The sequence below is a fragment of the Aspergillus lucknowensis genome (assembly GCF_044049455.1).
Source record: "Aspergillus lucknowensis strain CBS 449.75 chromosome Unknown BJX67scaffold_58, whole genome shotgun sequence".
Classification (NCBI taxonomy): Eukaryota; Fungi; Ascomycota; class Eurotiomycetes; order Eurotiales; family Aspergillaceae; genus Aspergillus; species Aspergillus lucknowensis.
The window spans coordinates 85,542-109,335 of record NW_027263602.1 but is presented as its reverse complement, the minus strand read 5'-3'; the positions used below and the strand labels follow the sequence as shown (position 1 = coordinate 109,335).

Here is a 23,794-nt window from a genome sequence, read left to right as displayed (position 1 = left end):
GGAAAGAATTCCTAGCCGTGATTTGACCCGAATTTTGGAATTCAGCGAGGGAGAGACGACGGGGCGTTAATCCGGGCTATTAAAGGCTTTTTTCCTTTGATCATTATATTGATATTTACGCGGATGTCTGGGACAGGGGGAAGGTGACGGTGTCCTTTACCTCCCCCTCTCGTTCCAACTGCGGAGCGGCGAGACTAGTGTGAATCAGTCAGGAGTGCAAACGAAACAACCACCGCAGTTCGTCCAGAGCTGGATCTTACACTTTCAATAAGGGCGTGCCGGACTGACGAGGGAAACTGATCTCATAGCAGGAACGAGTCCTGCTAGTGGACCTTCCTTTCGGCGCACGACGCTCATGCTGCGCTCTGCACCACCCCAGCGACGCACGTCAAGATGCCAACCACCACATCCGCCTCTGATAAATCGAGACAGGCATCGGCGGGAAAATCGTTCTTTGGACGGAAGCTGCACAAGGAGAGGCCTGCGGAGGATCGGTACGATGCACATGGGAGCTGGGAGAGTCTCGCCCCTCCAGGAAGTGCTCCGGGTTCTCGTTCATCCCGATACTCGAAGCGGTCCTCGATGCAGTCTCTCGACTTTAACAGCGAGATAGATCCCTCTTATATTTCAACGTCTGCTGGTGTGATTACTTCGATCCCCTTTGACAGTTTATCGACCGATAACAAGTCGCCCATTTCCGTCGATTACCTTTCCAAAGCCGATACATCTCCCCGAAAAGAACCGTCACCTGGGCATTTAGCAAAAGGAGCAGGCGACTTTCACCAATACCCTGCGTTAAACCCAAGCAGCATGCGCGATATTCAGCAATATTCACACCCCACAGGGCCTCGCCCGCCTCCTCACGCTTCTGGAGTCGCGATGAGCTCAAGCTCTGTAGGAGACAAAGGTGCTAGATATCAGCAGTGGGGGAGGCCCGGAAGCTCTGCGGCTAATACTGGGTTCAGCCATCACTCGTCGTCGACGATAGATTCTTCCGCAAACTCTCGCATGTCTATTGACCAAGCTAGCGTTCATTCATCACTTTCATCAAATACTCGAGGGTCAAGCTATTTTTCAACGGAGGGTTCGTCACGCACAATTACCCCTGCACACTCAGGAGATCGGAATACTCAATTTCCTGTCCTCAACTCGGGTCGGGGATCAAGCGCCCAATCTTCATGGCCGTCCCCCCAACCTAGAGTGCAGAACGCAGATCAGTATCTCACCAGACCCAGAGATGACCGTATTGTGGATCAGCTATTTCTTGAGTTGATGCAGAAGCGCGGTTGGCAGAATCTTCCCGAGCAAGCGAGGCGGCAAATGATGGCTTACCCAGCGGCAAAAAAATGGACGCTGGTCCACCAAGATCGATTGACAGAACTACAGGGGGAGCACAGGCGCAAACACAGTGCGCGCCAGACGCATGGATATGATGGCCCATCCGGGATTCTTGAACGCGCAGACGAGGAGGGGAGTCCGGAATGGTACGTGAAGAAGGTCATGGATGATAGTATCACTTCGAAGCAGCTGGCCAGTTTGAGTGTCAGCCTACGAACACAACCGATTAGCTGGGTCAAAGCTTTTGTTGAGGCTCAGGGCCAAATTGCTCTAACCAACGTCCTTGCAAAGATCAACCGTAAGAAGGTTGCTGGCCCGGTTCCCGCACCGCCGTCTGGCGACAAGGACTTGGACCGCGAATACGATATCGTCAAATGCCTGAAAGCATTGATGAACAACAAATATGGAGCGGACGACGCCCTATCCCATCAACAGGTCATCGTTGCACTTATCGGCTCTCTACCTTCGCCGCGTTTGAACACGAGGAAACTTGTGAGCGAGGTTCTCACGTTTCTTTGTCATTGGGCCGAGGGCCAGGGCCACGAGAGGGTCCTTCAGGCTATGGATCATGTCAAGAACCACCAAAGTGAAACCGGTCGATTCGATGCCTGGATGCGCATCGTAGAGGTGACAATCGATGGCCGTGGGAAGATGGGTAGCTTGGTGGGTGCGAGTGAGGAATATCGCAGTGGTGGAATCGGAATGGAGAACCTACTTATGGAGTACGCGGTTTCTACCATGATCTTAGTCAATATGCTTGTGGATGCGCCGGAGAATGACTTGCAGTTGCGATGTCATATTCGGGCGCAGTTCATCTCCTGCGGTATCAAGCGCCTTCTGTCGAAGATGGAGGGCTTTCAGTACGAGGTAATCGATAAGCAAATTGAGCATTTCCGGGAGAATGAGGCTATCGACTACGAAGATCTCTTACAACGGGAGGGCGGTAGTACGAAGGATAGTATCGAGGGAGAAGTGAAGGATATGACCGACCCCCTCCAGATCACGGACGCTATCGCAACTCGCATCAATGGAACAAGGGCCCACGATTATTTCCTCTCTGCTCTGCAGCATTTGCTTCTCATTCGAGAGAACTCTGGAGAGGATGGCCTTAGGATGTATCAACTCGTGGATGCTATGCTCAGCTATGTGGCTATGGATAGGAGGCTCCCAGATCTCGACCTGCGGCAAGGATTGACGTTTACTGTCCAAAGCTTGCTGGATCGGCTTCACACAGACGCAGAAGCTAGACAAGCGTATGACGAATCCTTGGAAGCTCGACAGATCGCGGAGGCCGCGATTGCTGAGCGAGATGAGATGAAGGCGCAGGTCGAGCTGGGAGCCGACGGTTTGGTCAAGAAGCTGCAAAAGCAGATCGAAGAGCAAACCGGCATCATTGAGCTCCAGAGCAGGCAGAATGAGATGATCAAGGCTGAGCTTACCGATGTTCAGCGACTTCGTGCACAAGAGTTGCAGCGAAACGAACTAGAGACGCGAGAGCTCTATCTAATGCTCCGGGATGCTCAAGACATTGCCGCATCGAATGCTAAGAAGACTAATCTCCCAGAGGCTGAGACTGACCCATCTCAGATGCCCGGAATTTTGGACCGGGAGAAACTGCTTGAGCGGCTCGGGAAGCAGCTCGAAAGGACGAAGACGCAGTTCAAGCTGGAGGGTAAGGTCTGGGGCCAGCATGGCCCATCAGACCGGCTCAGGGAACTCCGTGAGCAAATGGACGGTGATGCTGGACCCAGTGAAGACTTCGAGGAGCAGACCCGTCGAACTCTCAGTATGAACCCTGTGGGATCCGTTTACCGAAAGAGGACCTTCGTTCATGGCTCAGATGACACCATTACCGAGGAGCAAGACCAAACTGATGGGGAAGGAAATGGCGATGTTGTCTACGAACAGGCGCGTCTTGTGGACGTCCACCGGCCACGCATGAATCCAGCCCAAGCAACTGGCCTTCTTGGCGAGATTGCCGCCAAGGTCCCAAAATTTGATGGAGATGATGAAACGGAGGGTGCCGAGCCCACCGAACCTGAAGAGCCGAAAGAAGACGCGACTGTCGAAACTGGGGAGCCTCCAGCCGACGAAACCAAGGTTGAGGATGGAGCTGCACCACCTCCCCCTCCACCTCCGCCCCCTCCAGGTCTCGCCGGAGCAGCTCCTCCCCCGCCCCCCCCACCACCACCACCTCCAGGAGGGGCAGGGTTTCCTCCTCCGCCCCCTCCGCCGCCTCCCCCTGGTGGCTTCGGTGCGATGGCTCCTCCACCTCCGCCGCCACCTTTCGGCGTGCCTCCCCCGCCTCCCCCACCTGGCACTGTGATCGGTGGATGGAGAGCAAACTACTTGGCTTCTCAGGATGTTCCATCTCACGTGCCCGTCGTGTCCTCTATTAGACCTAAGAAGAAGCTCAAGGCTCTCCACTGGGACAAGGTGGACACCCCGCAGGTCACAGTATGGGCTTCTCACACGCCTACTGCCCAGGAAAAGGAAGAAAAGTACGTCGAGCTGGCGAAGAGGGGAGTATTGGACGAAGTGGAAAGACTATTCATGGCCAAGGAGACGAAGATTTTCGGAGGTGGGGTCGCAGCAAAACAACGCAAGGACAAGAAACAGATCATCTCCAACGACCTGTCCAAGAATTTCCAGATCGCTCTAGCCAAGTTCTCACAGTACCCAGCTGATGACGTCGTCCGAAGGATCATCCACTGTGATGCGGACATTTTGGATAATCAGGTCGTCATGGAGTTCCTGCAGCGCGAGGAAATGTGCACCATTCCTGAGAATGTGTCGAGGCTTATGGCTCCGTACAGTAAAGACTGGACCGGGCCCGATGCTGCCACCTCCGAGCGAGAGCAGGATCCCAATGAGCTCACTCGCGAGGATCAGCTCTATCTTTATACTGCCTTTGAACTGAACCACTATTGGAAGGCGAGAATGCGCGCGCTTGCTTTGACACGCTCGTTCGAACCGGACTATGAGCATATATCTGCGAAATTAAAAGAGGTAGTAAGAGTGAGCGAATCCCTGAGGGATTCTGTGTCGTTGATGAACGTGCTCGGGTTGATTCTGGATATTGGTAACTTCATGAACGATGCCAACAAACAAGCTCAGGGTTTCAAGCTGGGCTCCCTTGCCCGCCTCGGCATGGTCAAGGACGACAAAAACGAGACCACTTTTGCCGATCTTGTCGAACGTATCGTCCGGAACCAGTATCCCGAATGGGAAGACTTTGTCGATGAAATCGGCGGCGTTGTCGGACTCCAGAAACTCAATGTGGACCAGCTCCGGACGGATGCGAAGAAGTACATTGACAATATCAAGAATGTGCAGGCAAGCTTAGATGCCGGAAATCTCAGCGACCCGAAGAAGTTCCATCCCCAAGATCGTGTCAGCCAGATCACTCAGCGCAGTATGAAGGATGCCAGGCGGAAGGCGGAACAGTTGCAGCTCTATCTGGATGACATGGTGAAGTCGTACGATGATATCATGGTATTCTATGGCGAAGATAACACGGATGATGGTGCCCGGCGGGATTTCTTCGCGAAGTTGGCCGCTTTCTTGCAGGAATGGAAGGTAAGCGAGCGAAACTGTTGGTTTTGGCCCTAGATAACTCCTGCTAACTGTGACTTACAGAAATCCAAGGAGAAAAATTTGAGTTTGGAAGAAGCTAGGAGACGCACGGAGGCGTCTCTGGCTCGCAAACGAATTAACGCTGGCCTGGCGAACAGCGCGGGTGTCGGTGGGGATTCTCCTGCCTCGCCGGCTACGAGCGGAGCCATGGATTCGCTCCTGGAGAAGTTACGTGCTGCTGCCCCCCAGGCTAAGGATCAGCGTGATCGCCGCCGCCGTGCGAGGTTGAAAGAACGTCACCAAGTCCGTATTGCCTCCGGGCAGACGATACCAGACTTTGCGGGCGCTGAGGGGGGAAATGGTGCGGACGGGGAAAATAATGACACGGCCGATATAAACGCTACCGAGTCAAACCTCTTGAGCCCCTCGCATCAGGGATCTGAAATGGGAGGCTCGCCAAACGTCTCCGAAGGTGAAGACGTGGCAGACCGCGCGGCGAGCATGCTCCAAGGGTTGAGAGATAACCCCGACCCGGAACGTACCCGCAGACGACGAGAAAGCGCTGAAGAAGAGCGAAGAAAACGTCGGTTGAGAAGGCGCAATGGAGCGACCAACGGAAGCAAAGACAGCACCGATACAACTCCTTTATCGCCGGTGCAGGAACCGACTTCAACCTCTCAGGATGAGTCTGCAGAGCCGGATAGCCTTTCTCTTTCCAGTCCTCCGAATGGAGAAGACCCGACTTTGAAACCTCCGGATATCGTGCTACCTTCAAGTGCCGACCCAACAACCGGGATGCTCGATGACCCTGATATTCGCCCGTCGTCGAGTTAGCTGCGTTGCTTTCTGGGTACTACCCTTGCCTTTTCTCTAATATAATGTTTGATAGACTACTTACCGATGCCGCGTCTTGGAGAACCCTTTACTATGTTATTGTATAATACCTCCCCGACTCCTCGACCCCAACTTTTGACCCTTTCGTTTTCCTATTGCCTCCGTTTTGTCCTTTACTAGCGAGCGTGACGGGACCAGGTTTGATGTTATGATCATCTTTTCCTCCTGCCTCCCTTTTTCATCTCTTGCATCCTCCTGCGACGACTGGCTCCCCATTTTGTTTCGAGAGTACATTCTTCTCTGTCCCTGCATCCCCGCGCTTTCTTCAGACTTTGACTCTCTCCTTGTACATATTACTCTTCTTCTTTATCCTCTTCCCGCCGCTGATGTCTGGCCTGGTTGGTCATATTGGTGAGAATTGAAGGTACTATCCTGGTATTCGGCACGCAGGCGTGACGAAGTGGTTTAAATCTCCCGGTTCCTTCCATCCTTTATAATTGTATATGTGAATGAACGTATACCTCTGTGGTTCTCTCCAATCCTCGAGCCTTTGGGCAAGCGAGATACTCACGTGATACCGATGTCCATCTCTTCTCCGCAAGAAAACAGTCTGCTCCAACAGCAATCAGCCAAACATTCCTCCGCTAATCAGCATTTCCTCGAGCTCACGCTGCTTGTATCTCAATTGACTCCGCGTATGCGGGCTTCTCCTTTCCGTTACTTGCGATGGGTTGCTCTCCCCGTTCGCTCGCTCAGGAGCCAACCTTGGAGTAGAGCGCATCCATTCCGCTATGCTTTGAAATCTCCCGCTCGATCGGTAACCCAAAGCCGACAATTCTCGGCATCAGTGCCGACCCGATTGATCCGCGAAGGGGATTCGACTATATACGCGCTTTCTACAGCTCCTGGCAGAGCCGCAATCGCCGTTGTGCGGGTTTCAGGGCCAGCCTGTGTCTCGGTATGCAGAACCGCAATTTCTGAATACTCGAAGTATTCGTGGTTTAACCTCGCTTCTGTTTTACGACTAGATTTATCAAGCACTGTGCCCCAAAGCGCCACTCCCCCGACCCCGTGTAGCCGCCGTGCGCACCCTCTATGATCCGGCGTCTGAGGACTTGTCCAGCCTCACGGCTGTTCTAGACGCCGGAGCTCTAGTCCTATACTTTCCAGGCCCCAAAACCGTTACCGGCGAGGATGTGCTCGAGTTCCATCTTCATGGAGGCCCTGCGATCGTGCGATCCGTTCTGTCAGCTATTGGAAGCACTAATGGAGACCTCCATGTGGTTCGCTATGCCGAGCCAGGCGAGTTTACTCGACGGGCGTTCTTGAACAATCGGCTCGATCTTCCACAGATAGAAGCGCTGAGCGACACTTTGGCCGCGGATACGGAACAACAGCGGCGGTTGGCAGTGCGTGGCGCGAGCGATTCGTTATCAAAACGGTATGAAGAGTGGAGGCAGCAGTTGCTCTACGCGCGCGGGGAGCTGGAAGCCCTGATTGATTTTTCGGAGGATCAGCACTTCGACGAATCGTCTGACGAATTGGTTCATTCCGTCGCGTCCCAGGTACGCGTTCTTAGCCGGCAAATTGCGCTACACATTCAGAATGCCTCGAAGGGCGAGCTGATGCGCAATGGGATCAAAGTTGCTCTGCTTGGGGCGCCGAATGCCGGGAAGAGTTCACTATTGAACCGGGTAGTGGGTCGGGAAGCCGCAATAGTCAGTACGGAAGCAGGAACTACGAGGGACATTGTAGATGTTGGAATTGACTTGGGGGGTTGGTATTGCAAGCTCGGCGATATGGCTGGTATTCGATCTGAGCCCCGTGGTCCATCCGGGGACGGTGCGCCAATTGTGATTGGTGCCGTTGAAAAGGAGGGAATTCGACGTGCTCGCGCGCGGGCTTTGGAATCCGATGTGGTTGTCGTCGTTATCTCGCTGGAGGATGGATTTGATGGGGAACCGTATCAGCTCGCCGTGGACCCGGATGTCGTGGATGCTGCCAATGAATGTGTAAATGCGGGAAAACACATCGTCGTGGCTATCAACAAGTGCGACCGACTGCCATCTCTCGACCCAGGGGACTCTGGTCAGGCGCCGTCTGAGCTTGCCCTGGAAGTGAGCCAGCTCTTCCCCAGAGTGCCGATGAAGCGCATCTTCGGAATTTCCTGCATCGAACCCACGAATGGCACCGGGCCCGAGACAAACACGTGGCCGGCCTTCCTACATGGCCTGATATCGACTTTTGAGGAAATGGCCACTCCGTCCGGAGTAGAAGGAGACGCGAACGGACATTATGATCGCTCGTACTGGGAAGACTCGTTAGGCGTGACGCATCGACAAAGCTCTAATCTCCAGATGTGCCTGCAGAGCCTCGACGAATTTCTCGCACAAAGCACCCCCTCACGTTCATCGGTAGCACGCCCTCGGGACGCAAACCCAGTCGAGTCGGAGGTGGATATAGTAACAGCTGCGGAACATCTGCGCTTCGCTGCTGATGCGCTCGCCTCGATTACGGGCACGGGTGAGAGCGGAGATGTAGAGGATGTTCTAGGCGTGGTTTTCGAGAAGTACGTTCCTTATCCTATTCCTAGACGGTCGTTCGTCAATGTACTAAGCTAGCATGCCATCGGTTTCTGTCTAGGTTTTGCGTGGGAAAATAGGACTCGAATGCTCTCCTGGCTACAAGATGCGTGGCCGGGAAGTTATCATCCCATCCTGATTATTCGGCTCAATACACATAAACCCGCAGTATAGATGATCTCGCCCAATTGGGATGAGGAAGACACAATGGCGCATTCATACCCAGCCTCTCGTGCATCCCGCTCACTGGAGGGAGAGAGTATCATATCTTAGCTGAACCCCGCCTGCAGCATGTCCACGAAGGCGCAATCTCATCTCCCAACACGTTCTCGTGTCGAAACCGAGCGAAGCCAAAGCGTGTCATCCCTAAGAACAGGAATGTGCTTCCCAGAGCCGTACATCATATATCCATGACCCCCAGCCACACGTCCGCACATGCTAAGCAATCGCCCAATACGACCGCGCACGCTCGGCATCTTATATTATATCCGTTAAATAAACTCCCACCGGCGTTATTGTGTAAAGGTAAGAGAGAATCGACTTCTAACGCATGAGAGTGACGTAGATTAGGGATTGATATGAGTTAATGCAAGATAATATTTTCATTCAGATCATGAACGCCATACTATGCTCGGGTATATAACAAAATGCAAAATGACTATCGCATAATCTAAGCTGGGAGCTCTGCGATGTCTCGGTGTGAATCTTGAACTGCAATTCCCTCCGAAGCAGTGGAATACGAGGCCGTTGATTCCGAATCTGAATCGACAGCTGAAGTCAGCCGGCTGTTTGGGTTTAGATTACCACTCCATGTTTCTCCTTCGGTGCGCGATGGAGGTTGAGCCTCAATAATTGACACTGGTGTGCCGTCGAACCGTCCTCCGAAAAGGCCCGCGTCCCCTAGAAGAAACGCCCCGGGCTCACGAATCGGAGTTGGGTGACTCAACGGGGGTCGTGGGGGAGTGGGTGCCTCGCTAGGGTCCCAAGGGGGATATGCTTGCGCGCGGAATCTGGATTCCAGAACGGGGTTTCGCTCATGAGATGGCTCCATTATCGGTCGGCTGAGGCTTTGGGCTTCACTATCTGGTGGTCGATGCATCTGCTCTGGTGTTTGCGATCGGCTCTCTGGTAGACCTTGTTCCAGGGTACCCGGAAGCTCCTGGGCGCCGGCTCTGGTGGTCATCTCTCGGGCAGTGGCCAGGGGCGACACAAAGTGATTCGGTATGTGTCCTGGAGTAGGAGTCCCTGGGCTTTGGCTTCTCTGATGCGCGCCCATTGTCGACGAGGTGGCGTTGGGAAGAGCTGTACGCTGTATGAGGGACTCTGGTTGATGCTTCGCACGGTACAACAGACCCAAAACTGCCTGTTTGCGCTCCTCAGAGATATCTGCGGCTAGGGCAAAGCCTATACCGTCCAATTGCAGCCTCGGACTCAATCCACCAGAATTTAATCCGGCGAGAGTGCGGGAAAGGAGGATCTCGAGGACCCCCGGGTGACCATGGTAGGCCGCATATTGATAGGGCCACCAGTCGTGTTCGTCCTGCTTCAATGGCGACGCGCCACGCTCTAGCAGAAGCGCCACGACGGGGATATGTCCACCGGCCGCAGCTAGGCACAGCGGTGAATCTTCCCGAGCCCATGTATCCGACGGCAAATGCACGGGTGACCTACGGTCGAGTAGGTTCTGAACAGCAGCAGCGTGACCGGCTCGAGAGGCAGCTCCAAGCGCTCGGTATCCGAAGGTATCTCGGGCTTCTAAAGAAGCGCCCTTATCACAGAGCAAATTAAGGAGGCCCATCGATCCCTGGACGGCTGCGATATGCACGGGTCGCCTCTGGAGCTCTCCGTCAATTTGAGCCTCAATGTCAGCACCAGACATAAGCAGCAGCTTTGAGATCTCAATGTTGTTCGCGAGGCATGCGTAATGAAGTGCTGTCAGACCAGATTGGCAGCGCATCTCCACCGGAATTCCCTTGCGGAGAAGAAACTCTACGACCGCAAACTGTGAGTTCATAGCTGCCAAATGGAGAGCCGTCCGTCCCAAAACGCTCGTCTTCGTTAGCGAGCTCTTCCTCTTGCTGAGGATCTCAACAATCTCAACGTGCCCGTTATACGCAGCCCAATGCATGGCAGTCATGCCGGCGTCATCCACACACCGACTAGAAGCCTTTTTCTTGAGCAAAAGCTGTGTTGCTTGTATTCCACCAACAGCAGCAGCGCAGATGAGTGGCGTCCTCTTGTCGGGACCAGCCACATCAATGTCAATTTTGTTATCAAGAAGGATTTCCATCACCCCAACATGGCCTTTCTCACAGGCATAATGCAATGCGGTCATCATTGCGCCATCTTTTGTTTCAAGATCCGCGCCTCCCTTTACCAGGAGCTTGACAATTGCTTCGTCACCTTGTTTGGCAGCCACATGGAGAGGAGTCTTATATGCGTCCGCTCGCGCATTAACCTGAGCTTTGAAGAGCAGCAAAAGTTGTGTAGCTTCAAGTTCGCCGCGCTCGGCTGCAACCCAAAGAGCTGTGCGTCCTTTAGAATCTCGTGCTTCAAAATCTGGGTTTTCTGCAGCGAGAAGCTCGAGTACTCCGCAATGGCCACGGGAAGCGGCAAGGTGCAGAGCGGTTGATCCCGATATATCGAATGCATCAAGACGTGCGTTCATTCGGATTAGGAGCTCGACGACTCGCTCATTCCCACAATGTGCTGCAACAAGAAGTGCGGTTCGCCGAGACTGAGGATGCTTCTCCTCCAAGTCACAGCCCCTTTCAAGTAACTTCTCAACATCGGACCGAGACCCCGCTTGAGCTGTCTTTACGAGGAGGGGAGCGCTCGCCCCCTCTGGAGATGTAAGGTCAATACTGGTGTTGACATCTTTCTCGTAGGGTCGCCGTCGTGTTCTTCTTAAATCTGGCGACCCTTGTGTTGGAACCTGTGATGAGGGCCCTGATCTCATACTAGCCAGGCTAAATCGCCGAATCACAGATTGGAACCTTCCACCCCTCGGGTCAGAGCTCCGATTGAGTTGATGAGCATGTGTTGAATCAGACTTTGACCTCCGCGCAAGGTTTGAAGTCTGAGTACGTGAAGTAGGGCTCAAAGCCTCACTGTTGTTGTGCCCAAAAGTCGGGCTAATCATGCCGGAGGGGTGACCAGGCAATACCAGGCTGCCAGTCGGGGAAACTGTCGCAGTTGTAGCTAACCCGCTGGCGTAACCCTCGTCGGTTGTTTGGCTCTGGTTGTCATTACTCCTCCTCGACCACGTTTGCGGCCTTGAATATGATCGCCGAGGTATACGTTGGTATGGCAGAGAATCAGCCAAAGTCCTGTCGAAATCAAATACCGTGTCGCCCGTCGTGGATTCCACGCGCCGGCTCAAGCTGGAAGCAGTGTCGGCTCGAGAGCCCGAGTTCCTCGTCCTAGCGGAGGAGCGAAGAGTGGCAGCGTCATCGGCAACCTTCCATATTATGTGGCGGTTCTCTGCCTTGCGCAAGAGTTCGACTTGTTTTGCGGATGACTCGCTATGTGAAGGCATTTCGTCAACCCTCCTCCGTACTAGAGGTAAAAAATATAGGGAGCTTACCATTGACAGGCATTCACTAGCAGGTGTAGCGCAATCACCTGCGACTGAAGCCTTTCCTGGTGCCCTCTCATTACATCTTCCCGCCACACAACCCTCATGCGGGTTCGAAACCCAATTGCAGCCTCACTGGGAGATGTGCCTTGTGTTAATTCGCGGATCTCGTCCCAGAGGACCTCCATGACAGTCCGACACCCATCGAGTGCAACATCCAAGCTTCTATTATATTCTGCTGGAGACTCTCGAAGACTAGCCCGAGACCAATTCTCTAATTGTGTGATAGCAGCCCGGATTGTTGTCAATTGCTGTTCGAGCGTGTTGATGGTGAGGTCGGCATGTTGGTATTTCCCACGCAGACTTGCCAGCCCAGCGAGGGTCTCAGTGATAACTTGCCCGACCTGGAAAGCGCCAGAGACAAGCCCGAATGCAGAGACAGGATCCATTGAAAGGGTCGAGTCGGGACCATGATCCCCTCGCTTGGCAGGTAAAGGATGTTAGCCAGACGAGAGTCAACCATGAAATCAGAGAGAAAAGAGCTCTGTGCCTCGAGTCAGGAAGAACCGCTGGTTGGAAAAAGCTTGAGAGTTATTGTCCAGGAGGGACAGGGTGTGCAATTGGTGAGGGTGGGGAGGCTCAGAGACATTGGGGCTGAGGGGAGGAGAGCACTGCCTCCACACCTCTGGACAAGGGAAGGCATCGACATATCAGCTCAGATTGTGCCCGGCGACCTGCGGGGTTGACGCAGCTCAAACTTGACCGAGCAGCATTAGTGAGAGGCTAGTGCAAGGCTCAAACGTTGGCGCTATCATGGGAACATCAGAAGAATCCTTTGCCAGCTGCGACTGAGCAATTGGAGGATTGCTTTTGCGAACATGCTCAGAGCATCCAGCCAGCTTATTCCAGACTCTTTCTCAACACCATACAATGGCAGCGCAGCAACGCGAGCATCAAGGTACAGCGCGCCATGACTCAACGCCACCAAGAAGCTGATCACCCTCTCAATCCGATCGCTTCACGGAAGACCTTGAGCATAAGAGAGGAGAGTATCGTCTCCTCGATCAAAAGAAACAAAAAATTTCCTTGCTTCATGCTTCGATTGCAATCGTGACACGTTCCTCCGCGCCTCCCTGAGCGCGACTCTCCTCAAAGCCGGGATCGACATTCCTCGCGATGGTGGCCAGGAGACTCCTCAATCTGGCGGTATTTCGGTGAATTTCCCCCCGTCTTGAAGACAAGAACACTCTGGGAGTGCGAAAAGCTTTGGAAAATCTGTCAAAAATTCAAGATCCTTTCTTCCTGGTGGACCTGCCGAATCAGATGGGGGAACATCTTGGTCTATCCAGGAAAGCCTCGTCAAACGCGGTTATCGCGTCAAACGGTCCATGCTGGAGGTGCGGAATCGATGCAGTGGATAAATCGCAAACATCGTCTAAAGCTGCCGTAGATATATGAAAAAGAGTAAACTCAGAAGGTCTTAAATTTCTTAAATTCATATCGAAAGGGCTCAAAGCTTCCACACAGCCCAATCCTGGAGGTGAAGCTCCCTAATGATGCCTTGAAGAGGGCCTTGCAACTCCATGCCTTCTGCCCATTGCTTTGGTCCCGCCATGTAGCTAATGAAGCCTTCCGGCCCCGAAACAAGTATCATGTTTCTCTTGGACAACTCAGGGGAAGACACAGTGGAAGTGGTGAAGTCTAATATAGACCTTTTCCCGATAAACGTATTTTCCTCATCAACGAAATATTCCACACTAACCTGCCCAGGATATTGAGACTTAAGAGCCTCGATTTCTCGAACAATAGGGGACATATCCGAACTTGTTCTTGTCTCGGTCGGAGGAGCAGCGGCTGCTCTTGAGGACCCGAAGACCCGGGAAAGCCAGGGCCTTCGAGCGTCACTGAGAGTTGCGCTTGTAGGCTCATTGTACCCACCCCTGCAGTCTTCCCGCTGTCGAGTTGCCCAAAGAATATGAATCGTGGGTCTATGTATCTGGTCTGTACGGCGGAGAAGGGTATGTCCGGCCTGAAGTGCGGGTGCGATTCCTGTGCCACCTGCGATAAAGAGTACAGTCTGGGTCTCCGGCGGTATCTCACACTCGATCCGGGGGCCACGCACTTCAATTGGTGCGCCTATATTGAGGCTATGCAAGTACCGGGATACTTCACCAAAGGGGTCTTTGCGGATGAAAAACCGCAAACATTCCTCCCCCGCATCGGGCGGCACGGGCGGTAGGGGTGTATAGTCTCTGCCTATCTGCAGCTGAGGCTGCTTGAACATAACACTCCACACTCCAGCCTGCTGCGCTGCCTCATACACCTCCAGATTGCTCACGTCTGGCTTGGGAGGTTTAAGGGTGAATATGCTTCCGGTCGATGAGACTGGTTCCCTCGACACAAGGGAGTAGGGCGTAAATCGGACGGGATTCAATGTTGTAGAGCCTGAACTCGAATCTTGGACCCATCTAGCATACGCACCGATCCCCGCAGCCGTGACCGTGATTAGGGTGAGCCGCAGCCACCAACGCTGGCCAGGGGGCGATGGTGCGGACAATTTGGACGAGGTTGTGGCATAGCGCCGATGCGCACAAATTAGCGGACTCGCAGTTGTGGGATATGCATACCGGGAAAGAAGGAAGCCCTGAATAGGAATTTTGGGCTTCATGAGAAAGAGAGGAGCGCACAGTGAGAGAAACGATTGAAGCTGATCCCTCCTTGGGCCTGGGTTTCTCTTTTTGTTTGCAAAAGGGTACAAACACTAGTCCCGATTAGGGAAGAACGATGTTCCTCGTTTTATTCGATCTTCCGGCCTTCGGCTGTTTCCTCAAGCCTGGCCAGCGACACTTCTTTCGATCCTCTTTTTGAAGTCCTTTTCTTCGTGCTGCTCTGACGCCTCTGCGAGCAGACGTTCGTTTCGGGCTGATCCCAAACACCTGCGGCCGTCGTTCCCCCGCCCAACTGGTATGGAGCTCCTCTCTGTTTCTCCAGCCGCTCTACTCCATCACCGCCACCGCAACACCTCCTTTCGCTGCTCTGTTGGTCCAACTCTCAGGACGCAATGTCCCGAATAACCTTCTCAACTTCCGAGTTAAAATCAGATCATGGTCCCAGGGACTCATTAGAACTCGCTTCACTCGCATCTTCCTCTCCTGAGTCTGGCCCCGACCTTTCCCGCTCCTCCTCTCCGTCCGGCATTTCGTCCTCGCGCAAGCTTTCGCTAGAAGAAGAGGACCCCCTTTCAAGCTCCACTTTTCATGCCACTCACGAATCTTCACGGTCACGATCCGCTCGATCGTACTCGGTGTCTTCTGCGTTCGACTTTGGGAGGAACTTGTTCCCCCTGTCCCAAACCGCTGGCGGTTATGCACCTTTGGGAGCTCCATCGGCGCTGGACCGGGAAGGGGGTCTCGGGGATGGCTCTTTAGAAAGAAACAAGACTTTGACTTACCTCAACGGGCTCTCGTTAGTCGTGGGCCTCGTGATTGGCTCGGGAATTTTCTCATCTCCCAGCCAGGTTAATACCAACGCCGGTTCGCCTGGGGGCGCTTTGATCGCATGGCTCGTTGCTGGCTTACTGGCCTGGACCGGGGCTGCCAGTTATGCTGAGCTAGGTGGCGCTATTCCCCTAAATGGCGGCGCTCAGGCATATCTCTCGAAGATATTCGGAGAGCTGGCAGGATTCCTGTTCACGTGGTGCGCCGTCTTAGTGCTTAAACCTGGCAGCGCAGCTATCATCTCGATCATCTTTGGAGAATATGTTGTTCGAGCTGTTGTGGGTGCCGAGGTCGAACAGGTCAATCCCTGGATCAACAAAGGAGTAGCGTTTGGGGGGCTCCTCACTGTTACCTGCCTTAACTGTCTATCCACTCGCCTTGCAGCCCGGATTGGTGACCTATTCATGTTCTTCAAGTTCGTGGCATTACTTGGGGTTACCATAATCGGAATTATTGTAGCCGCCACCGGCCTTTCGTCGAAGGGAAGGGCCAGCGAAGAATGGAAAAGCGGTTGGTTTGAAGGCACAACCACGAACATCTCCGGCTGGGCTATGGCACTATATGCAGGGCTCTGGGCGTTTGATGGTTGGGACAACGTGAGTTCCATCGACTCGCAGGAGTATATTGTGCTAACGAGCGACAGACAAACTACGTGACGGGTGAATTTAAGAATCCAAACCGCGACCTTCCCCGCGTGATCCACACAGCCATGCCACTAGTAATAGCGTCTTATCTGCTTGCCAACATCTCATATTTCTTCGTCCTTCCTCATTCGACAATTGAAGCCAGCGACACTATTGCGGTGCAGTTTGGTGACCAAGTCTTTGGGAGCATAGGCGCCTTGGTGTTCGCTCTGGTTGTCTCTGCAAGCTGCGTTGGGGCCTTGAATGCTACCGTATTTACCAGCGGCCGCCTTGTTTACGCAGCCGGAAAAGAGGGCTACTTACCCTCAGTCTTTGGGAACCTTTGGTCTCACGGTTCCTCTTCCAATAACACAAACAGACTCCAACGCCGGTCGTGGGCGAGTAAGCTCGTATCTCGTGTCTTCGGCAACGGGATCTGGATCGGATACACGCCTATCAACGCTATGGCGCTAAACAGCCTACTTACACTGCTGTACATCATCGTCGGCGAATTTAAGACCCTTGTCACCTTCTATGGCGTCGCAGGATACACCTTCTATTTCCTCACAGTATTAGGTCTTATTGTGCTTCGCGTCCGCGAGCCGCATTTGGAACGCCCTTACAAGACATGGGTCTCGACCCCGATTATCTTTTGTTGTGTTAGCCTTTTCCTCCTCAGTCGTGCAATCATCGCCGAGCCGGTACAAACACTGATCGTCGTAGCATTTATCATTGTGGGTGTCCCGGTATACTTTTGGCGCATCTATAAACGGGATGGTCAAAAGGCATTTCAACGATGGAAATTTTGGCAATAACGACGACTCCGAACGACTTCTTCTATCTCTTCTTCTTTCACCTCGCTGGATAATTTATTCCCGATTTAATCCTTCTATTATATTATACTCTTTTTAGTGATGGGCTCCATGCTTGAATTGCCCATCTGCGGACCCGAGAGTGTTTTATGGAATCATGATTCCCTTATTTTACTCACGAATTGGATGGCCTGCTTGCTGATTTTATTTTGGACGGCGAGCTCTTTATCCTTCCTCACCCGCGCATGTATTCTACAGAAAGTCGGCTACGACAGGGGACAGTAGGCTTGAAGACGATAGGAGTATTCGATAATCACTACCACTAATGATGTATCAAGCTGGGGATAGATGATACCTAGGTAGCTGATGCAATCCTTTCTGAAAATTATGAGAAACGACTCAATACCTTCAGCCCGCCCTTCGAGTCGCAACCACACGTACAACGAGGACCGTCAAGCCCCACCGCCATATTGACACAAAATGACTCTTCGGTGGCTCAACGATTATTATTATTTATCATGGAGAAAAGCCCGAGAGATACCCCTCACTCGGTGCTGATGTTCGGCAATCACAGCGACTCCTTCTCCACCGCGAGTTCCCATGCGAACAGGCAATGGGAGCCTATCGGGGAAAGTGACCCCAATAGTCGAACCACAAAAGGACTCAGGCTGTAACTGAGGGTGGGGGTGTTCTGAGTTGACTTATCCCGTCCGAGCTTCTTCAGTGCTACGACACCACCTTTCCTTCGCGATGATGGGCGACCCCCTACCATGGAAGCAGACAACCTCTCAGAAGCGTGCCCTGCGAGACCGGTTTCTCCAGCCGTATCTAGTGTCTGATATCGACACACGCGCTCCTCGAGTTCGCAATGTTCAAGATCGATCTTGTCTCAAGGAAGACCCGTTAGCTCACGAGATAACAGACATCGACAGCATTCAAGCTCTGGTGGAACAGCTTCAGAAAGGGCGATTTACCGCTGAGCAAGTTACTCGTGCGTATATGCGAAGGTGGCCGTTTACAATGCGAATCCTTCCTAGCTTCTTATACTGATTGACTCCAGGGCTACAGTGGCTCACCAGCTTGTTGGTTAAATCTAAGTCTGACTTCACGCATACTTGTACTGACAAGCTGAGCTATAGACCAACTGCATTACGGAGGTTGTATTTGAAGATGCCCTGACACGTGCCCGAGAACTTGACCAGAAATTCAAAGAAACAGGCCAGCTTCAGGGTCCCCTTCACGGGGTACCGGTGACACTGAAAGACCAGTTCAACGTCAAAGGCTATGATTCCACAATCGGCTACGTCGGTAGATCGTTTTTGCCCGCAGAGGAAGACGCAGTCTTGGTCCGGATGCTGAAGGATATGGGCGCCGTTATCCTGGCCAAAACAAACCTCCCGCAAAGTATTATGGTTCGTTCCCATACACCCCGAGAGCAGAAAGATATCTGTGTAGCGACTGACACTTACTAGTGGGCTGAAACTGACAATCCTCTCTGGGGCTTGACGGTCAATCCTCGAAATCCGGCTCTCACGCCAGGTGGCTCCACGGGGGGTGAAGCTGCCCTGCTTGCATTGCACGGTTCCATACTAGGGTTCGGCACAGATATTGGCGGCAGTGTTCGCATCCCCCAAAGCATTATGGGGTTGTACGGGTTTAAGCCCAGTGTACGTTCATAATCCAGTTCTAGAAAGTCTAGTCTACCTAACCAAAGAAATAGAGCAGCAGACTCCCCTACTGGGGAGTCCCCGTCTCGACTGAGGGTCAAGAGCATGTCCCCTCGTCTGTCGGCCCAATGGCCCGCGATCTTGCCTCTGTATGCTACATTAGCCGCCTCGTTGCCAACTCCCGACCCTGGGACTTGGACCCAAGATGTCCACCCCTTCCCTGGAATAGACGGGCTTTTGACGAAATTCAATCTCGACCAATGGTGATTGGGTTGATTCTTGATGATGGCGTTGTCAAAGTGCACCCTCCCATCGAACGAACAATCCGAGAATTAGCAGCAAAACTGCAAGAAAAGGGCCACGAGGTCGTCATATGGGACACCGCTGATCATTTAAAATGCATTAATCTCATGGATCGATATTACACCGTGGACGGGGGAGAGGATATACGCCGCGACGTTGCCGTCGCTGGAGAGCCCTTCATTCCGCATGTCGAGGCACTCGTGAACCGTGGAAAGCCGATCTCCGTTTACCAGTACTGGCAGCTGAACCGAGAAAGGGCAGACCTGCAAAAGAAATACCTCGACAAATGGAACGCGACTCGGTCACCATCTGGAAAGCCCGTTGACGTCCTCCTCGGTCCGACTATGCCACATGTTACCGTACCACATAGAAGCGTGCGCTGGGTCGGATACACCAAAATCTGGAACCTCCTTGACTACCCCGCCGTTACTTTCCCGATAGGCCAGGTGTGCGCCGATACGGATAGACTGCCATCAGACTATAAACCTCGGAATGAGCTTGATGCCTGGAATTGGAATCTCTATGATGTGGAGGCTATGGACGGCCATCCAGTGAACGTGCAAGTGATCGGGAGGAAGCTCGATGAGGAGAGGGTCTTGGGAGCTGCTACAATGATCGAGAAGATATGGCGTAGTTAGTCATCGCGACGTCGTAGACGAGAAGATACACCCTGGGCTTGGTTTGGATTTCTTCTGTCCCCATTTTTGAGCTCGGTATATCCCCACTTCTTGAGATTGGAGTACTTCCTCCGTCGGGGGTTTAGTGAGGGGTAATTGTTTATCAGGGCTACTGTCATGGAACTCGCAACGCCACTCAGGGATGGGATAGATTAAAGATAGAATACCATGGAAGGCTCCATTTCTCCTTATACGCATAGTCCCAGGGGAATTCAAGCAAATACAGCCAACCACCGACGCCAGAGAGCGCAGTTCAACTTGGAGATAAAGAACGACCCCTCACGGCAGAGGCTCCGATAAGCTGGAGAAGCCCGCCAGAAGGCCCTGCCTGCATCGTCGATTAGTTTGCATCCACGACTCTGTAGCAGCAACTTAAGTGCAAATCCCGGACCATTTGCCTATCACCTCCTATTGGATGATCCCTTTCGCAGAACGACCATCCTTATCGGTCTCCTCCACCCCACGCTTGAGCAATATAAAAGTCGAAGGGAGACCGGGATCGGATGACTACTCACACACTCTTCGAACACAACATTCCAGACTTATACTAGCGAAGCGAGATAAGTTCAAGTCAAAATGGGTAAGAAGCGAGTCCTCGTCTCTTACGGAGTCGACATCGACGCCGTCGCAGGCTGGCTCGGATCATACGGCGGCGAAGACAGTGCCAACGATATCAGTCGAGGTACTGCGATAATGCCCTCTCCCTCGGTAGTATTCTGAGAGACGATGGATACCTAACGTTTGATGCAGGTCTCTTCGCCGGTCACGTCGGCACAGTCCGGCTCCTGAACCTGTTCAAGAAATACAACATCAAGGCCACCTGGTTCATCCCCGGCCACACTCTGGAGACCTTTCCGCAGGAATGCGCCATGGTCCGGGACGCAGGCCACGAGATCGGACTGCATGGGTATAGCCATGAGAATCCGACGGACATGACAATCGAGCAGCAGAGGGCGATTCTGGACAAGACGTACCGCATGCTAACTGAGTTCTGCGGGGGGAAGCCGCCGCGTGGCACGGTCGCGCCGTGGTGGGAGACGTCCCAGGAGATGACGGAGTTGCTGCTCGACTACGGGATTGAATATGACCATTCCATGTCTCATCATGACTGTCAGATGTACTGGTTGAGGACGGGGGATAAATGGACGAAGATCGACTACACCCAACAGGCGGAGACGTGGATGAAACCGTTGGTGAGGGGTCACGAGACCGGGTTGGTTGAGATACCGGGGAATTGGTATATCGATGATTTGCCGCCCATGATGTTTATCAAGAATTCGCCGAATAGCCACGGGTGGGTGAATCCGAGAGACATCGAGGATATTTGGAAGGTGAGTGTTCTGCCTACCTCCTTCCTTCTGTAGCAGCGTAGTGAGGCCTGGTGCCAATTTCTCAGGATCATTTCGATTACTTCTATCGGGAGTATGATGAGTTTGTCTTTCCAATGACTATCCATCCGGACGTTTCTGGTCGACCCCATGTTCTTCTCATGCATGAGAGGTGAGTCGTTACCCGTCAAGCGAACACCACATTTGTCTTAGACCTAACACCTAACTCTTGACAGGATCATCGAACATATCAATAAGCATGAGGGCGTGGAGTGGGTGACCATGGAGCAGATGTGCGATGACTTCAAGAGCAGGAACACGCCTCCTGCTGGTGCTAAGATGCCCGCCACTCCACTATCTATACTTAAATAGTCAAGGGTTAAGAGACACAGCTATAATGCGCGCTTTAAGGGATCTAAGACCCGTCACGGAAAGGTGCGCTCAATTGACGAGCCCGAAAGCTGGAATTGACCAACCTGGGAAATACTATTCTTTTATGAGATGAGCACCCGTATCCAACTCCGTTTAACACCAGGAATATGCCAGGATCAACTTCGCTCGTTCCTTACGACTTCGGAGGTTCGAACAGTTGTGGCTTCATGTTGACTTTGCAGAGCTTCGAAACACAGCCACTCAACTGTAGAAGCGACTGTACTCCGTCCAAGATACGCATATGTGTAAATCCAATCTCGCGGATGAATTCCAGTTTTGAATGCTCGGATAATGTTGGTATCGTCTTGGTCACTTTGAACATTGTGCTGATAATGTCATGGGACGAGTATCCCAAGTCCCTGCTCATTAGGTTAGACTGCCGGATTCATGCAATCGAGAGGTTCAAATACCATAACTCATTCAAAGTTTCCAAAGCAGCGTCGACTTTCCCTTCCCAGCAGGCTTTGATCATTGCCTGGACCTTGATTGGATGAGGGCTATCAACAACGCGGAAAACGTTATCCCCGCTGACCAAGCCGAAGCCGGACCAGGTACTCTGCAGGTTGTTAAGAGCTTGACGCATATCACCCTCTGCACTGAATACTAGGGCTGCCAGCCCGTCCTCCGTGTGTTCTACCTTCTCCGCGTCGCATACCTGCTTCAATCGCTTCACTATCTGTGCATCGGTCAACCGTGCGTACCGAAGAATAGCGCATCGGGATTGGATAGGCTCGATTATCTTATTCGACTGGTTGCACGCAAACGCAAATCGTGTTGTAGAAGAGTAGATTTCCATTGTCCGTCGTAGAGCTTGCTGTGCACCGGATGTCATACTAAAGTCTATGAGTTGATTGCTCGGACAGGAATAAATGCCGGTTACGAACCTATCTGCCTCATCCAAAATAACGATCTTGTGACGACCAGGAGGCAGTGTAACTTTCTTCTGAGCAAATCCCTTGATACGGTTCCGCACGACGTCAATACCTAAGAAAGTATGTCAGCTAATGCTTCCTCCCCCCTTTGTTTGAAGATGCACCTCTTTCATCACTGGCATTCAACTCCAGGACAGCCTCCTTGTATGCATCCCCCAGTAATTGACGCGCCAGACACAGAATCGATGTCGTCTTTCCGATACCAGGCATCCCCGAGATGATAACATGAGGCATGTTTCCGTCCTTGGCGATGATTTTCAGCCGCTCGACGGTTTCTGTGTTGCCGACAACATCATCTAAAAAAACTGGGCGATATTTCTCGACCCTGTCATATGGTCAATATCGGACGGTTTCATGAATCCATTCAGCAGCTTACCAGGGCAACTCATAGTCCGGCGGAGCCCCAGCAGTGTTAGCTTTTAGGGCATTCCGAGCAGCACTTGCCGAGGACTCAGCTTCAACCATTGCGCTTATGCTACCAGAACCGGATTGACGGTTGTGTCTCCAGAAGGTGGCGACGGATCGCTTGCGGAGGGGAGACTGTCTCAGAGCGACGCGAAATTCGGCCCGCAGACGCGCCGAGCTGAACTTGGAAGAGCGATTTTACCTCTTTTGGTGTGTATGTTTGCTGCGTTTGCATAAAATCGACCGTCATCCCTCACCTGGTCTCTACGTCTCAAGCAGTTCCATGTCGATCAGAAAAACCCGAAAAGTCATCCTTAATAAGTTCCATTCACCCTATACTCTCCTTTCATCTCAGCTGGTGGTCCGAGACTTACCATCATTGCCTCCCATCCTATGGCCATAGCGTCATCGAAACACACCATCAATTTGGGATATCTTTAACTCACACATGTATATCTTTATCGAAACGGTCTTCGCTTCTTGACCAGATTTACCATCGCAATGGGAGCAAGTTCCGTGCGCCGCAACCTCTTCCAGAACCATCTTAATAAGCGACCCATATCTGTCTCGGCCTCTGGTCCAAGTAATGGGACGTCCGGCCCGTCTTCCCAAGTGTTACAGCCCAACGCGCCGGAATCCAACGCTTCCTCGTCTGTTGGCTCTGCAGACGACGGAGAGATCGTGATAAAAGACAAGAATGGCGGCTACAAGCTAGACATTCCCGTATTGCCGCCGATTATAGGAGAGGAGGGCGATGAGATGGAAGGCATCGAGGGTGGAGGCGCCGGTGGGAGCTCTACGGCTGCTACCGGGGCAGACTCTACAGGACAGGGTGAGATGAGTGGCCGTGAAAAAGAGAGTGTGTTGATACCTTTTTTTCTCTCCCTTTTCGAGGCGTCTGCCGTCGTTATTCTGGGCTAACGGTAGCTAATTTATAGAGATTGAGGCGGGTCTAGTTGAAATGATGTATCGGAATCGGAATAGGCAGATGAGCAGTGAGCCGCACGGTAAGCCCTGTTCCATAGCGCTCCGTACATCCCTACATGGCCCTTTCATGGTACTGAGTGCGACAGAAATTCTGAACCTCATTTACCAAAGTCTCCGGAGCAAGGTGGCGGCATTGGACGAAGACAACTGGATGTACGAGCCCGAAACAGACAACCGCGTCTAGGGGTAAAACACTCCTATCGGCACATAATATCCGAAAGCGA

The 23,794-nt window shown here is 52.7% G+C and overlaps 8 protein-coding genes across 8 annotated transcripts; 6 read left to right on the top strand and 2 right to left on the bottom strand.

Moving 5' to 3' along the window:
* Positions 1-5,852, top strand: BJX67DRAFT_272944 (formin sepA). The gene is made up of 2 exons (XM_071026517.1): positions 1-4,917; positions 4,978-5,852. Exons 1-2 carry the CDS (start codon positions 394-396, stop codon positions 5,746-5,748), a joined length of 5,295 nt encoding a protein of 1,764 aa, XP_070881979.1. The 5' UTR covers positions 1-393; the 3' UTR covers positions 5,749-5,852.
* BJX67DRAFT_272945 (uncharacterized protein) lies at positions 5,853-6,224 on the top strand. The gene has a single exon (XM_071026518.1). It carries the CDS (start codon positions 5,957-5,959, stop codon positions 6,161-6,163), a length of 207 nt encoding a protein of 68 aa, XP_070881978.1. The 5' UTR covers positions 5,853-5,956; the 3' UTR covers positions 6,164-6,224.
* Positions 6,225-6,298: 74 nt separating this feature from the next.
* BJX67DRAFT_365029 (tRNA modification GTPase) lies at positions 6,299-8,922 on the top strand. Its single transcript, XM_071030241.1, has 3 exons — positions 6,299-6,706; positions 6,777-8,317; positions 8,392-8,922. Exons 1-3 carry the CDS (start codon positions 6,329-6,331, stop codon positions 8,408-8,410), a joined length of 1,938 nt encoding a protein of 645 aa, XP_070881977.1. The 5' UTR covers positions 6,299-6,328; the 3' UTR covers positions 8,411-8,922.
* A 4,450-nt stretch (positions 8,923-13,372) lies between these two features.
* BJX67DRAFT_365025 (cytochrome b5 reductase family protein) lies at positions 13,373-14,716 on the bottom strand. The gene has a single exon (XM_071030240.1). It carries the CDS (start codon positions 14,573-14,575, stop codon positions 13,418-13,420), a length of 1,158 nt encoding a protein of 385 aa, XP_070881976.1. The 5' UTR covers positions 14,576-14,716; the 3' UTR covers positions 13,373-13,417.
* A 252-nt stretch (positions 14,717-14,968) lies between these two features.
* BJX67DRAFT_374883 (amidase signature domain-containing protein) lies at positions 14,969-19,447 on the top strand (the record flags this gene model as incomplete). Its single annotated transcript, XM_071031619.1, has 7 exons — positions 14,969-16,000; positions 16,048-16,804; positions 17,564-17,846; positions 17,900-17,921; positions 17,979-18,251; positions 18,312-18,506; positions 18,560-19,447. 7 exons carry the CDS (start codon positions 14,969-14,971, stop codon positions 19,445-19,447), a joined length of 3,450 nt encoding a protein of 1,149 aa, XP_070881975.1.
* A 308-nt stretch (positions 19,448-19,755) lies between these two features.
* On the top strand, positions 19,756-21,409 carry BJX67DRAFT_272770 (polysaccharide deacetylase family protein). The gene is made up of 4 exons (XM_071026516.1): positions 19,756-20,168; positions 20,237-20,817; positions 20,883-20,986; positions 21,051-21,409. The coding sequence occupies exons 1-4, from the start codon at positions 20,063-20,065 to the stop codon at positions 21,184-21,186; spliced, it is 927 nt and encodes a 308-aa protein (XP_070881974.1). The 5' UTR covers positions 19,756-20,062; the 3' UTR covers positions 21,187-21,409.
* BJX67DRAFT_272740 (replication factor C subunit 4) lies at positions 21,350-22,781 on the bottom strand. Its single transcript, XM_071026515.1, has 5 exons — positions 22,555-22,781; positions 22,283-22,503; positions 22,131-22,230; positions 21,657-22,079; positions 21,350-21,605 (listed from the first exon to the last, which is right to left on the bottom strand). The coding sequence occupies exons 1-5, from the start codon at positions 22,641-22,643 to the stop codon at positions 21,380-21,382; spliced, it is 1,059 nt and encodes a 352-aa protein (XP_070881973.1). The 5' UTR covers positions 22,644-22,781; the 3' UTR covers positions 21,350-21,379.
* Positions 22,780-23,792, top strand: BJX67DRAFT_272707 (uncharacterized protein). Its single transcript, XM_071026514.1, has 3 exons — positions 22,780-23,442; positions 23,522-23,590; positions 23,657-23,792. The coding sequence occupies exons 1-3, from the start codon at positions 23,085-23,087 to the stop codon at positions 23,752-23,754; spliced, it is 525 nt and encodes a 174-aa protein (XP_070881972.1). The 5' UTR covers positions 22,780-23,084; the 3' UTR covers positions 23,755-23,792.
* The last annotated feature ends 2 nt before the right edge of the window (positions 23,793-23,794 follow it).